The following is a 16,576-nucleotide window of genomic DNA, read 5'->3' as shown; positions in this document are numbered from 1 at the left end:
TTGTTTCTACCTCTGAAAATTAATGTTTACAATTCATTTGTAAACTCCTTTTGTATAAATAATTGATAATAAAGTAAAAATACGTTCAATGAACTATTACACAGAACTTTATCAAAGAGCTTTAAAGTAGAACAGTTAAAGCAAATACAAGTACAATAAAAAAAAAAATTATGAAGCAATGAGTGGTCATGTATAGGATGCATATATTCATATAAAATAGAAATAAACATCATACTGCATACAGTGCAGTTTGCTTACAGCTCATTCTCAAAGAAAAAGCATGTTCCATTGGAAGAACTTGTTTTCCCTCAAATAATGAGAACATAATGTATATTTTGCGTTCTATTTATGTTCCTCCCTCTCTAGACAACGCGTGTCTCCGATTGGGCAGTGTAGAAATGCCCCTAACAATGTTTCCCCGCGCCAAAGAATCTGGTGCGCCTTTGCGCGGAGGACATGGACTTAGATGCATCACTCTCTCTCCATTCCCTTATGCATCAGCTGCGCTTAGCAGCTCACATGGTGGCCCAATGAACCCTCGCCCTCACGCAGCGTCCAACATACAATGGATTAATAGGAAAGACATGAATGTCCGCACAGAGGACGGCATCAGCCTGTGCCAAAGGGCTATACAAATAGTGACGGAGCTGTGCCTCGCCGGGCACGTCGACCGGGAGAAATGCGCGGATATATTTCCACTGGAGAGCAACATACCAGGTAAAGGAAGTTCAGGTAAATGTAACCTAAACGATGTTTTGTTATCCTCTCACAAACATATTTCCCCTGGAACTTTAGTTAGAGAGGCACGCTCACACGAGCGCGCCGAGGAAGATCGCTGAAAGTTTGAAAAGTTTGTTCACGGTTATAGAAACATTCTTAACATTACCTGAAATCATCCATTACCCTGGCAGACGGTTCCACTTGTTGATTTTCAGTGAGCAAAAAGTTAGAAATTGGCAACACTATTCGTTTTCAGTTTTATTTCACTGGGCCGGTTTATAGTAAGGTACAAATGCTGCAAGATACACATGTGTGTAGATACACCATTAACCTCTAAATGGTACATATTAGAACTTTAAAATATTAGTGCCTGAAGTACTTTTCTTTTTTTGGTGTAACATTTCTTGCGTCAGACGTTTCGTAAAAAAAATACTGCATGAAAAACTCGCTAGTTTTCTCCGATAAAACGTAGTAAATAAATGTAAGTAGCCTACTACAAGTGAATAACGCATATATTTGATCTACAAAATCTGCATGTTTCAATATATATATATATATATATATATATATATATATATATATATATATATATTTTTTTTTTTTTTTGCCAAAAACGTATCCCTATTCAATTAAGTGTGCAACCTACAGCACCACACTACTAGGATGAGTAACACTAATGCAATCCATGAATGTTTTGTGCATTCATTTATTGTGGAAATCTTGGTCAATATATTTGTTTTAACCCTGAAGTCCAGAGCAAACCGAAATTAAATACAGAGCTACAAGTGACATAGGCTTTAAAGTCTCTTGAAACATCAGACAGCACAAGATGTTCTATACTGCAAAGAGTGGGGAATAAGGTTCACAATGAAGTATGGCCATGTGTATCAGAAGCCAGAAATAAAATTACATGACAGAATGCTGATGCAAATGATATCAATATATTTTTATAATCATATTCTTAAATTTTCAGGGAAGTGGTCATGTATGAGAAAAAGTCCATCTCTGTAGCTCATTTCTTATTGGTTAGTAGCACCATTAGCAGGATGGTGCTAAAACTCTCTTCATGATACAGCAATCAACTATAATTATGTGTTGCACTGTGCAGTGCACTAAGTAGCGGAAACTCTTGCACCTGTTGGACACATATGTAGGTTCAACAGTGCCACTCATTCAGAGACCTTTTAGCATCAAAATTGTGACTGAGATAATTAACATTTTTAAATTAAGTTTTTTGAGTCCCTGTGAAACAACTTTTTTATTCTTTGGTTGCATGGACCACCAAAATGGGGAGTAAAATGACTCAAATCTCTGCTTTACTAAACAAGCACATTTTTAGTCTTCTTTTTCTTATACCTTGCCCTCTCTTTCTTTTCTTTTTCTCTCTCCCTCTTTCTCCTGTTTGTCTGTCATGCATAATTTATTGTTGCTGGTGCTCTCTGTCTGCTTGTCTGGTGATCATTTATCTCTTTCTCCTGTCCTCGTCTCCTTTTCCCCTCACCTTCTGTTCTTCACAATCTCCTCAACACACTCTCCTTCCAATCTTGCCTCTTTTCTCTCTCTCTCTCTCTCTCTCTTCCTCTTGTTGCTTGTAGACATCTCTGTAAGTCTCCTAGCTGTGGTCGTAGGTTTCTGTGGGCTCGCCCTTTTGGTAGTCTCTCTCTTTGTCTTTTGGAAGCTGTGCTGGCCCATTTGGAGAAGCAAGGCGCTCTCATCCAATGCTGACAGCTGCCGGCTGGAGGTGCTGCCTGAGGCTCCCCTGTCCCCAGCCCGACCTCCGGTGACTCGTTCCGTTTCTCCTCATCCTGAGGCCAAGGCAATTGGAACTGTGGGAAGGCAGCCATCGCAAATCCAGCATGAGGATGAGAACGATAAGAAGAGGAAGGTACCAGAAGTGAAGGTCAATGGGCGCAGCTCGGTTAAGATTCTGGAGGCAGCCATGAAGATCAGCCAGACATCACCAGACATACCTGCTGAGGTGCAGCAGGCCCTGCATAACCATCTGAGCAAGCAGGCCAAAATCCAGAGGCAGACCACTGAACCTACATCATCCTCCAGGTGATGCACACATCTGAATGCCAATTGCATGGTAAAGTACAGTACATAGAGATCTACTTTTGATGCTGGATTGCACATTGTATGACACTACAGAAGGGAGTTAATCATTTCATTATTGCCACTTGAGTAAATAACTTAAGTAAAAAAAATATATATATATGCTTGGTATAATTGAGAGGATATGCTTATAAAGGGATGCCTTTACTGAATGATAAACGTGTACCGAATGGTTTGATCACTGCCTTTGAATGCAGCAAATGACAGAGCAGCTGTTTTTTCATTTATGAGATATCCAGAATTATGTTTTTCATGGCTGCCTTCCAGCTAGAAATAAAACAACCTAAGCTGCACCAGCATTTATAATAAAAATCATTTTGAAAAACATTTTCTGTTACTGAACATCTATTTATACTACAAAAAAATCTATACAGTATCATTTTAAAATATTTACATTATTACAAAGTAACTACTTTAAATGTTATTTAAACAATATATGTAAAATATATGCTTCTATATATACTAATAGATGGATATATATATATACCCATATATATATATATATATATATATATATATATATATATATATATATATATATATATATATATATATATATATATATATGTATATATATATATATATATATATGTATATATATATATATATATATATGTATATATATATATATATATATATATATATATATATATATATATATATATATATATATATATATCCAAATAAAAGGAATTAAGGAATAAAATAGTTTTTTTTTATTCTTTGTAATTATTATCAAAACTCTATTTTTACATATTCACCCTGTTGATGTGTGATGGCACATCTCCTGGTTGCTGCATATGCCCATTAATCACTATAGCTCACCAATCAGAGCCCTAGAGTCACATTGCCATGGCAACAGAATTACATGACCCCAGCAATTAAACAATCAGTTTTTCTTCACTTTGTTTCACGTGGAACCGTGTTTAAAGAGAGCAGGGATGTAATTAGTGTTGCCACGCAATAGCCCTGACATGCTGTGACCGTTTGCCCGACTGGAGAGGTGAGGAACAGCTGTGCTCAGATTTACATGGAATCCATTGTTGATACGCCACAGAACTGTCATCAAAAACTTCAACGTGCTTTAACAAATAAGGTGTCCTTGATGGGGTGCACATTGATGGGGTGCAAAAAAAGGTTAGGTAAAGCTACTGAAAGGTCATAGTGAAAGACTGGCTGGCTCTACTTGGGTTGACACATCCCCCTCCCCCCATTCTTCTGTCATTTCATAAATATTAACTTATCTGGAAATACATTACATGGATTCGAGTTTCACTTCTAATATTAATAAAACAATAAAATAAATAAAGAGGCAGATACTGTATGCCTTGAAATAATGGCAAACCTTCTTCAAAAGACTTTAAAAATGCTAAATGTGAAGCTAGTTTCTTTGAAATGGTCATTTCATGGTCGGTTGATCACTAAAGTGAGCAGAACTATGTTGTGAAGAAGATCAAGTTAAACTATTTTTAATGAGTTAATGCACTATTGTAGGTTTTTAATCATTTAGTTTTCTGGAGAAGAAACTGAAGATATGTGAATTGTTATTATTATGTAACTCCTTATTGTTTTACAATGCCTCAAGTGCTTATTTCGAAGATTTGACTCACAGCCACAACCCATTAAGTGCAGTAAGAAATTACATACTTTTTTCCACATATAAAGCAAAAAATATCCATTAAATTCATTTATTATCTCAGCTGGAATTCAGGTCTGTTTCTATTGTGCTATAGTTACAATGTTATATTGAAGTATGTACAATTAATTTAACCATGGATGAGCATGATGCCCATTCCTTCAAAAATTTACTTTTGCTGTAATTAGATAAACACTATTGTTAGATAGCTCGCATGAACCAAAATCAATGAGTAGAGAGGTTTTATTTCATGTAGTGAATAGGTTTTAGTTTATTTTGCAACAGGTGACTGACAGGTATATGTGCTAATAAAAAAGAAGTGATCTTCCAAACATCCAAAGACAGTAGTTAATTATATCTTCAATTCATCATTGCATTGTTTCAGGATGTTTGTGCAAATTGCAAGGTGTAATGTAAAGCAAACATGCAGGTGACAGACAAGAGTTGGACAAACTAAAGAGAGAGAGCTTATTTTTTCCAGACTTATAAGGGGGAAAAAATGTTAACATTTGGTAAATATTATGATTAATATATCAGAAGTTAATTATGTTAAATTATATAATACATCACTTTTTCGTATCATGCTGTCATTGTCATATGTTTGTTGTCATCGTCCTAAAGGTGCTAGTTGCTAGGAAACACCAAGGATAAGTAAAGAACTATGATTTCCTCATGAGTCATGATGAGTGTTGAAAATAGGTTTTCTAGTAAAAAAGATCCAGGTCTAACTATTGTGATATTGAAATATTGTCAAGCCTACATTATAAAGGTTGCTAAAAATGAAATCAAAGAAGAACATGCCATACTTAAGTGCTAGGGAGTAACTATCTAAAAGGAACCTTGCTACTATTTCCCCAAAAAATTACATTTTGCCTTGAAAACTAACTCACACTCAGACCATAAGATGTAGACAAGGTTTTTCCCATCAGAACAGATTTGGTCAAATTTAGCACTTGCTCACTTCCTCAAATGGATCCTCTGCAGTGAATGGGTGCCGTCACAATAATCCACAAGTAATCCACATGACTCCAGTCCATCAGTTAACATCTTGTGAAGAAAAAAATCTGCACGTTTGTAAAAAAACAACAACTGGTTAACTGGTGGACTGTGTTGTTTTAATCAGATGTTAGAACTTTCATCCTGATGGCACCCTTTTACTACAGAAGATCCATTAGTAACTGCAAAATATTTTGATAAATTTTTTCATAAGTAGCAATAAAGTTCTTCTCTTTTGTTATAGGCACAATTCTTTCCGCCGACACCTTCCGCGGCAGATGAATGTGACCAGTGTGGACTTCACCATGGACACTCTACCTGTGCGCCAGTCGTCTACAGTCAGTATCGGTCGTATCAAACCTGAGCTGTACAAGCAGAAGTCTGTGGACTCTGAAGAGGGCGCCAAGGAGCCGGTAGAGACGTGCGGCAAGCTGAGCTTTGCCCTCAGCTACGACTACGAGGAACAAGCTCTAGTGGTTCGCATTCTAAAGGCCCTGGACCTGCCCGCCAAAGACTTCACAGGAACCTCTGACCCCTACGTGAAGATCTACCTGCTTCCAGAGCGCAAAAAGAAGTTTCAGACGAGGGTCCACCGCAAGACGCTTAACCCCACGTTCGACGAGACATTCTGCTTCCCTGTGGAGTACAGTGAGCTGTGCAATCGCAAGTTGCACTTCAGCGTGTTCGATTTTGACCGCTTTACGAGTCATGACATGATCGGTGAGGTGGTGGTTGATAACCTGTTTGAGCTCTCTGACCTATCACGCGAAGCTGTGGTTTGGAAGGACATCCTTGTTGCAACTACAGTAAGTACAGTCCATATAGAAAACAAAGGCCATAACCAGTACTTTCCTCTGATACCTTAATTAGACCATATTTTTGGAATCGTTGTCCACCATTCAGAGTTCAATTGGGAATGTCTTTCTAATTAAATTTGTATTGAATTTGAGTTAAGGTGGCAAACAGGAAGTATAATTTGAATTTTAGGAAACATAACTTTAATGAATACAAACTTGACAAAAATTTCTTTGAAAAATAAACGAACAAATGGATGAAAAGAAGTACAAGGACAGCTGTATTCACATATGTACTAACTGGTCACATACTTCTTCAGTGAAACAGAGCTCAAGGGGAACTGACTGCACATATGTGGAGGTCTCATTAACGGATAGATTGATCTGTTATGTAAAGCTAGGTGTAGGGGAGACTCATCGGCAAACTGAGTCACCCTTTCAGGGCACCCACATACCCCTTCCAAATATAGATACACTTGCCAGTTTCCAGAGCCACAGCACAGGAAGCATGATTATCAAGCCAGAGCCTTCAAACGACAGCCATGACTAATCCAACAGGTGTGGAATTGAGTTTGTTCTACCGTCCCACTGACTGCAGACTACAATAAGAAATGTTATTGGCAGTACATTTTTAGGTCAAAGGAACATAAACAGTTTCCTCTGTAGTATTTTTTTAGGTTGCTTAGTCAGATTGGCCTACATGATAATGAATCCCACTCACTACGCCTCAGTTAATATATCAGAGCTTATGTAACCGCACCAGTCATGTTATTTATGAGGGATTTTTAAGGACAGCTCTTATAAAAGGAACAGTTCTACCCAAAATGAAAATTCAGTCATCATTTACTTACCCTCATGCCATTCAAAATCATTGTGACTTCCATTCTTCTTCGGTAAATAGAATATATTTTAAAGAATGTTATAACCGTTTTTGTTCATATAACATATATGACATAATATTTTTATAATATGTTATTATTATAGTAGTCAATGGGATCCAAAACAACCCCAGTGGACACTCATTGACCTTCATTGTATGGACTGCAACACGAGACATTTTTCAAAATATCCTATTTTGTATTTCACATATAAAGTCATACAGGTTTGAAGCAACATGAGGGTGAGTAAATTATAATATATATTTTTTTCTTTTTGGATAAACTATCCCTTTAATAGATAGCGTTTGAATAATATAAAAGTATTTAGCCTTATCATAGGCATATACTATATTACTAAATATCTGAAGAAAAAAGGTTGTAAAGGTTAGGTAAAGAAAAAGGTTTGGGCACTTAGTTCAGAATCTATGATATCTCACAGCACCTCAAACATTAAAACCTTTTTAAGTGGTAATATGCAAACAAGTTTGACGTTATATTATATATTATTACATTACTGACTTGTCAAATTGCTAGATGATGTGTAGAGGTGAAAGGCATAGTTTGTCACACTCACCTCACTTACAGTGATTCAGATGCATTTAACAATGACTTCCCTCTGCCTTCCTGCTTCAAAGACAAAGTAAGTGGTGACAGCGTTTCATTTTGTTCACCACAGAGAGAATCTGTAATGAGTCATTCCTGTTTGGGAAACGCAATTGCGTCTTCCTACTTATTTGATGCATCATTCTCTTTCAGGCTCATTAATTTCCTCATTGTGTTGTTTTCAGCATATTTATTCATTTCTCTGTTGTCTGCTTGACAGGGATGCACATTTCGGTGTCTGTCAAAGCACTTATGTTGTATTTTCTAACATTTGGATCATTCTCATGCCATTTCCTTCTCATCTCTTCAACAACTATTGCTTTGCCTCATAGCTACAATTCTGAAGTATTGATGTTTAGTGTTGGAAAGGCAGTGGAGAGATTTCGACCTGTTGTGCTCCATTATAAGAGTATTACAACTGCCCTTTAGGGACAAAAACTGACTCTCAGAACCAGACCAGCTGCTCTAAGGCCCCCAACTGCGGAAAGAAGCTAGTAACTCTCAATTCCTAAAATAGTCGGAGCCATAGATTGCAGCCCTGCTCCTATACACTTCCGCCTGCACATTGAACCCCTCTATTTTATCTTTAGCTGACGTTTGAAGGTCTAATTTTGTTCTCTGTTTTTGGAGCACATTGCTACTGTGGCACAAGGCCATTCAGATCTGGAGGAGGGGAAGCTGGCCAGTCAAAACAGGAAGGGTATTATTGCCCCAAAAAGATTTGTGAATTGTTTTGGACATAGATGCTGATCGTAGATGTGACTCCAGAACTAGCCAGTGGCTCTCTGTATTCAACAGTTGTGGTGTGGATAACAAGAGCAGTCAGAGGAGGGGATAGGATGTGACAGAAAGGGATCTGACATCATAATACAACAGAGGAGGTACCACATCTGTTTGATATATAATCAGTGTTGGGATATAATCTTGTCAATTATGGGCAACTGCATGGCTTTGTCAGAAATAATGAGTGACAGTAAAGACATTTATATTGTTACTTGACAGATTAATAATTATTTGTAGCTGCCTTTGAAGCAATTATTGCTGTCTTATTCCAGGACTGAAGGGCTGTAAATAGCAAAATACACACGGGCCTTTTAGAATAATCTTTACCACCTCTGGAAAGCTAGTAAAGGTCAGAGAAGCTAGATTTGTCTCTTTCAAAATTGAGTTATTTAATCGCACGGGAACCAGCCACCCAAACTATACATCCCCCAGAAACGCTTCCGCACACAAACACAGCTGTTATGAAAGTCTTAATGTCTTTCTGGAAAATGCTTGCTTTATTAGAAAAGTCATATTTCTTTCCACAACTGTGTAGTTGTTTTCTCCCTGAAGTTTTTACAGATTTAATATAGAATAAGGCTTTGTTTAAACCTGATGAGCAAACATTAGTCCAATATCTCCCAAGCTATGTTGTTGTTGACGAGGCAAATAAAAGTCTATTTGGAGAGTCAGTCGATAACGATTTTGTTTGCAGTCGCATGAAGTGCTCTCTCGAGAAAGACTCATACTCATATGTATTACAATATATATACAATATTCTTTCTTTCTTTCTTTCTTTCTTACTTTCTTTCTTTCTTTCTTTCTTTCTTTCAGGAGAGTGTTGATCTGGGTGAAATTATGTATTCTCTTTGCTATCTTCCCACGGCTGGACGCATGACCCTCACCGTCATCAAATGTCGCAATCTGAAAGCCATGGACATAACCGGCTACTCTGGTCAGTGTTAACCCTCATTTTCTGTCCCTCACAATTGTACTGTCTTTATGCTTTGGGGTTCCAAACCTGCTCCTTGCAAAGTTTAGCTCCTGCCTACCCCAAAATATTTGCTAATATCCTAAAGACTTTGATTAGCTTTGTTTAATTAGGATTTGAGTTTAATTCTGCATATTAGTGCCCCTCCAGGAGCAGGATTAGACACCCCTGATTTAGAAACTCCAATGAAAGTGAAAATAATAATTGGAATTTTTGAATCAGTTCTCTCCTTATTTACAGAAACTGTTGAAACCTAAATAATCAATCAAATCACAATTTAGACATGCACTTTTGAAAAAAATGTCAATAGTATCCAATATATTAAGGTTTTAAATACAAAAATGCAAGAGCGTAGGTTTGCTTTTGAAATTGGTGGGGACATACAGTAAACCCAAGTACCCCCAACACCCATTCATTTTTACTGTTTTGATAGACCTTTTATCACAGTTTCATGTCACCTAAAGTCTTCAACTATAGCTTATGTTTGCCAACATATTCATAACTCCTAAACACGTTTTTTTAAGTATGTTTAACAGACAATGATTACACAGCTGTTATTTTGTGAACCAACAACATCAGCATCAGAGTGCTGGTTGTCTTTATCACGCATCACTGTATTTAAAAATGAATCAAATTGGTCCCAGGATTATTCTAATTCTTATTTACTCCGCTGTATAAAAAAAAAAAAAAAAAAAAAAAAAAAACACCTTTAATGCGCATCTGATTGAACTGCATTTACATTTATATAGCACATTTTCTAAACACTGAAAGCGCTTTACATTGCCAGGGGGTATCTCCTCATCCACTAATAATGACTTTATCCTAGACTGGAAGATTGTGTGTCTTACCGCACAACCTTTTTCTGTCCATATGCTTTTATATAGGGAGCTAATAATAGCCATTTATTGCGCTTTCTCTTTTCATTTGCTCTGTTTTGTCAAACACCTTCAAAACGTCAAACTCATCGATGCAACTTTGTTAATTCCTGAAGTGAACTTTTATTTGAACTGCTGTCTTGAATTGAAATGCGTCCGAAATTACAATACTAAACATACATATATTTAATTGTTTGAACAAAATTATTGCTGGGGACAGTTTGGCACTTGCTGGATATTGGTAGGGACAAGTCCTCCAATTCTACGCCCCTGCAAAAATGTATTGTAGGAAAATAAATCCAATTAAACTACAGGCAGAAGTTTCTTTCTTCAGTCAATCAGAAGAAATGTGAAAATTAATTGCATTTTGTTTATGCCTTAGGTCTCTGCAAACCCCCAAAAAGATATACAGTTTTTTTATAGAGGACACTTGATGCATGTTATTAGGTTAACATTTTGTTTATGTATGAGTTCTCATAAACCATCAGCTAGACACATCAATGTTAAGTACATTTGGTGAGATATTAAAATATCCGTGGGGTCTGTCAAATCGCAAGCAGAACATAGGTTAAGACAGCTAAAAAGAAAATAAATTAAAGTGAGCAATATCACACTCATAGCAATGCAGTATGGCTGTATATCAGCATGCTGTGATTACCTTACAGCCGTGCCAATATACAGTCATATTGCATTGCTCCGGGTGTGATATTGTGTTACAAAGGCACAAATGAACCACCATGAGAAATACTGCAAGCGGAGTGGTACAAACATTGAAATGGTCGGATTCTGAATATCACACTGTTGGAAATGGCTCTCAGCCAATTAGATTCCAAAACCAGAAAGAACTGTTGTATAAATGCAAATAAAACTATGTTCTTCCATGCATAAACTATTATTTAGGTCTGTTTGATTTTGGAAAAAAGCTTTACTCTTTGTGTTACGGATCTGAAAAGATTCAGACACATTCACTTTGCTGCTTTCCGTAGATCCATATGTTAAAGTCTCCCTCATATGTGATGGTCGGAGACTGAAGAAGCGGAAGACGACCACCAAAAAGAACACACTCAACCCTGTCTATAATGAGGCCATCATTTTCGACATCCCACCTGAGAATGTGGAGCAGGTCAGCCTGTCGATCACGGTGATGGATTACGACAGGTCAGTCCTTGCTCCTTTGGATGATATCAAAACTGTGACCATACGAATTCATAGCATACTGAAGACTAATTATTCCGGCATGAAAGATGATAATGATGATGATTATAATATTAAGTCAGATACTATGTCAGGAAACCACTCATGCTTGGCAGTTGTTATTCAAATATTGGCAGCAAACATCTTAATGGCGATCTTTCAGTCTGCTCTTGTAAACACTGCTGTGTAAATGTATTAAATCAGACAGCTACACTATAATTAAGGGCAGATTATGGCATCAAAACATTCCTCAACCAATAAGGAGTAAATATATATGTGGGTGGATGTGGGACCATTTATACAAAGGTCCTGTTGATCAAGTATAATATTTCCTCTGATTTCCTTAGTCTTTTTATCTGGATGCACATACTTTCTGTCCTGAGATAGCTAGCTAACGTCACTGCAAACGGTTTCTAAAACAAGTCTTATGTTGTGTTTCTCTTTCAGAGTTGGACACAATGAAGTGATAGGGGTGTGTAGGGCAGGGCCAGATGCGGAGGGGCTTGGGAGGGACCACTGGAACGAGATGCTAGCTTACCCACGCAAGCCCATCACCCACTGGCATGCACTTTGTGAGGTGAGAAACTAGGAATCTGAACAGAAAGCAGGAACCAGCTGTCATTTGCCCTATAGGAAAAGTGTTTTGCATTATGTGATTTTTTTTTATGGCTTTTATGTATATTATTTTTATTTTGTGGGATTTACTGAATATGAGTTTTTTTTTCTTTTTCAATAACTAATTAATAATCAAATATTATATATTTGCAATGGACCTAATGCAATAAATATCTGTACTTTGGGCTTATTCTGATCCATTTGCCAAGTGCATTTAAGTATAATATGTCGTAAACTACTTGATATTTTGGTATTATCTGTCCCTGCAGTGGCCAGGAAGAGCATCCAGTTTTGAGAGTCAAGGATCATGTCCATCCCCAAAACCTTCACAGACCCCTTAACATCCTGGAGTCCACACAAATCTAACTGCAAAACACATTTGGTTTGTATAATTAATAGGGTATATTTTTCTCCAGTTGTAGCTTGTAACGTTGCTTTTTTATTTAGAAAATGACTAATCAATACTGGTATCCCTGCTACAGACCCAATCAAGTATTTGATTCTTCGACATTTTGTTTTAATGGTGCTGAGTTTATGGGCTTCTAAAACAATAGTTTTCAGGTCACTTTGAAGCTGAGAGTAAAAAAAAAAAAAAATGTTACGCCTCTTGCTGTTTGACAGTATAATGATTCCTTGAAATTTTACAGACACATTAAAAGAGAGTGCTTATAATTTCGTATTCTTAAACATTTCAGATACATATTCCCCTGTCTGGTGAAAATATTTGACACATTTAATGCAGGGTCAGGGGAGTGAAAATAAAGAGGTGTTTGAATATGAAATCAAGACCTGTTTGGTATGCAGTACATTCATACAAGACCAAATGGAGAACAATGAAGTTGTCAACATTGTTACAATTATTTATCAAGACTGTAATATGTCTATACTTTACAGTTGCTTAACATTTCTTTATATCAGCTAATATGCTGAGATGTCAAAAGTCTACAACTGAGCAAAGATAGATCTTCTTTCTAGAGTTTGTCATCATGACTCTGAGGGGCATTATGAAGGAGAAAGCATTGTCAAAGCATGTTTACAATACATAAATAACAAATCTACTGACTGACATCATTTGCTCCTTAATTGATGCTTTTAAAAACTTCATGTTAATAAAACTGTTGTAACACTGATTTTAAGGTATAAACATTAAATTTAATCACATATTATAATTTAATGATGTGCTCATTATACTTGAACGTCTCAAAGTTGGTAAATAAATGGAAAATGTATAAAAAATAATTCAGCTTTAAAAATAATATATGTATATAGGATAAGAGGATAAGAAGCTTCATGAAGGTATTGATGTGTTTATCAAATTTAGCAAGCACTGAAAGTTAACTTAAGAGCTGTCATAATATACCAAATAATTAGGTGTTAAAAAAAAATTCTTAGAAAGCATATACTGAAAATTATGGTCAAAATCAACAGTAGCCAATGTAGCATGTTTTATTGTAGTCGTTTTTGAGAAGAAAAACAAACTGGATAAAATTGTTGATTGCTCCCAATATCATCAACACGCAGAATAATGTTGATATAAATTGATATTATCTTTAAATACATGAAAATCTTACCGAACATTAAATTCTCAAATCTAAAAACAATCATCCCACTCCTGTTCTCATTTCCTAGAGTTATTGATGTATTATTAAATTTCACTGCTTGCAACCAAAAAATTGTTCCTTTACCATTCCTAAAACTCTTAAACTTGAAAAACATTCTGATTGTGTTTGTAAAACTAGACAAGTAAATTAACTTTTAATGGTGTCTGGCACATGCAGAGAGATCCCGCTGTTGGAAAGTTGCATGCAATTCTGTTAAGATGCTATAAATAATTCCATCAGGCGAATATTAGCGAAAATATGCTATATGCAGATCAATTACTCCCAAGACTTCAGATGACATTCAAAAGGAAATCAGTGTTGATGTGTCATTAACAATAAAAATAAAATGAAGATGATGAGCTTCCTTTAGGGGGGGTCAAGAATGAATTGTCGTAATTTTCAAAGAATTAATAACATCAAAAGCAATTAACGTGATAGATTTTTATTTTATTTTTTTCTGCAAAAATAGAGGTGGAACACTGCCAACTGCGCAAACATTAGGTACAATTCATGAAGCATCCGCTTTCTGGTAATTTAAAAATGGATGGACAATAGAGAAACTTAATTTACTTTTCATCTGAGTGAAATTTGCGTGATGATTAGTAGCCATGTGGTCAAGTTTAGTATTCTTTGTGTGAACACATCCAGCATATATCAAGTCGGTATGCAAATAATATGGTACACATATAATATTGCACACCTAATGTTTTAAAGTTGGACCCTCATGATTGGGATTTCTGACTGTATTCTGGTGTGTCCATTAAGTAATAATACAATGATGGCAATTACACAAATGGCTGTGTACTGTTAACATTAATTTGCACAAGACAGTGCTTCTGCCCCAGAGCTCGGTCGATGTGATAGAACAAAGATGATGTATTCTTGTAGCATGCTGATACCAGTACATTAAACATTGTTTAGAAACTTAAACTCCTATTATTACTGAGAGGTATAATTTTTTATTTCATTTCAAGTGTGTATATATAATTGAGGATTTCTTTGATTTATTATGTTGTTAAAGTGCATTTCTATGGATCGTTTGGTGATTGGTTTGTACTATGGGCTCGTGATCTTGAATAACTTTATACACGATTTGCATATATTGTGTAATGGCTTCTAAAAATTGTACAACTGTTTTGATTAGCACTCAACTATTTGAGGTGACTTCTTGTTCTTGCTATTGATGACCTGCTTCTCAGTCATTCTTTGTCATACTTGCACCTGACAACTAAAACGATCGCTGTGTATGTTGTTATGATGTGTACAGTTTGTGATAACTTTTGTAATGAAAAAAAAAAAAAAAACAAAGCAAAAAAACAAATGCAGTAAATATTTGAAATATAATTTTACTGGATGTTTCAAATGTATTTTAACTAAATAAATTCTTAATTGTCAAAGTGCATTTTACAATTGTTGTATATATTGTTGTTTTATTGCTTAGAGTGTCAACTTAAAAAAAAAAAGGCTAGAAAATTATTACACAGAGCATCTGCAGCCAGTGTTATTTTAGCATCACTGAGATGCTATTCAATTTTGTATAAATATTTTGCATCAGTTTTTATTTTTATTTTTCATTTTCATTTTAGTAGTATTAGCAATTTTGTAGTTTTTGTCATTTTTATTATTTTTTAGTCTATATAGATTTTATTGATATTTCACATTTTTATTAATTTATTTCATTTATTTGTTTTAGTTTTTGCTCATCAAGTTAAAATAAATTAAAATAAGAAATTATCTAAAATGTATTTAGTTATTTATTCAATATCAGTTTATGTAACTTGTTAATGTAAATGTATATGGGTTTAATTTTACCATAAAAGCCCTGCTTGCAATTATCATTTCTAGACTTCAATTCCATGCATATGAAATATTATGAGATTATTCTATTATATAACTTATTATAGAATATACATTTTTAAACTAAAAATGTACACAGATATATTCCACATTTGAAGCTTTTCACATTTGTCAATTTCAGAAATGGCGACTAAGTATGGATGAAGTAGAAAATGGTCCATTGAGTATGACACTGTATCTTCTGAGAGATGAAGCATGTCTTTCAGATAGCAGCAAGTGAGAGAGAAAGCTCTGTGCCCTGCGCTGTACCAATTTTTCAGACAATTTACTTAATGGTGTCACACTGTTCAGAGGTAATTAGGCTTTCCCTCATGTTTAATAATTAATGACACAGACAGAGTGGGAAAGAGAGCGAGAGCACGAGAAAGAAAGACCTCAAGCCTATTAAGGAGATGAAAGGCAAGACATTTCAGCGGTTTGTCAAACTAACTCATATTTGATCATCTTTAAGTGGAAAATACCTTTACAATATGCAGAAAAGCCCCTATTCTGTCTCTTATTTTGTTGGAATCACTATAAAATGATAGACATTACAAAAAAAATCTCAAAATGTAATGGCTGTGAAGAAGCAGTTGTGAACAATTCATGTTCGGAGACATGAGTTTGACCCACATCAAGGATGCATTAAGCAAAAAACCAGAGCCAAATGGCTAAAAGAGAAGATAGAAGCACCAGTCAGATGATGCATGTATTGAAGAATAAAAAGCATGCTTAACACAAAAAAGGAGATGCTGGTGAATGAGGTGTTGCTTTCTATCTTACCTCTGAGCCTTGGACTGCTAAAAGGTGCCTCATCAAAAGAATGGCGCACCTAAGAAAACCTTGATCAGGCTGACAGGCAACTGCCATTTCTTTCATCTCTGCGGTTATCAAAGAGTCGTCTGCCTCAATGGTTTGCAGTCCACTTGGTTTGCTGGGGAAAGAGATGGCAGAAAACCA

General features: G+C 35.7%; 1 protein-coding gene across 2 annotated transcripts; it reads left to right on the top strand.

The window, feature by feature from the left end:
- The first annotated feature begins 428 nt into the window (after positions 1 to 428).
- Positions 429 to 15,175, top strand: LOC127976499 (synaptotagmin-10-like). Of its 2 annotated transcripts, none has more exons than XM_052580951.1 (7): positions 429 to 717; positions 2,316 to 2,778; positions 5,712 to 6,273; positions 9,339 to 9,459; positions 11,357 to 11,528; positions 12,012 to 12,141; positions 12,449 to 15,175. In XM_052580951.1, the coding sequence occupies exons 1-7, from the start codon at positions 531 to 533 to the stop codon at positions 12,518 to 12,520; spliced, it is 1,707 nt and encodes a 568-aa protein (XP_052436911.1). In that variant the 5' UTR covers positions 429 to 530; the 3' UTR covers positions 12,521 to 15,175. The 2 variants fall into 2 exon arrangements, with proteins under 2 accessions (XP_052436911.1, XP_052436918.1); XM_052580958.1 differs by having other exon boundaries at positions 454 to 732.
- Positions 15,176 to 16,576: the final 1,401 nt, after the last annotated feature.

The sequence above is a fragment of the Carassius gibelio genome, chromosome A4 (genome assembly GCF_023724105.1).
Source record: "Carassius gibelio isolate Cgi1373 ecotype wild population from Czech Republic chromosome A4, carGib1.2-hapl.c, whole genome shotgun sequence".
Lineage (NCBI taxonomy): Eukaryota > Metazoa > Chordata > Actinopteri > Cypriniformes > Cyprinidae > Carassius > Carassius gibelio.
The sequence above is the reverse complement of the archived record's forward strand: the minus strand, read 5'-3'. Positions and strand labels throughout refer to the sequence as shown.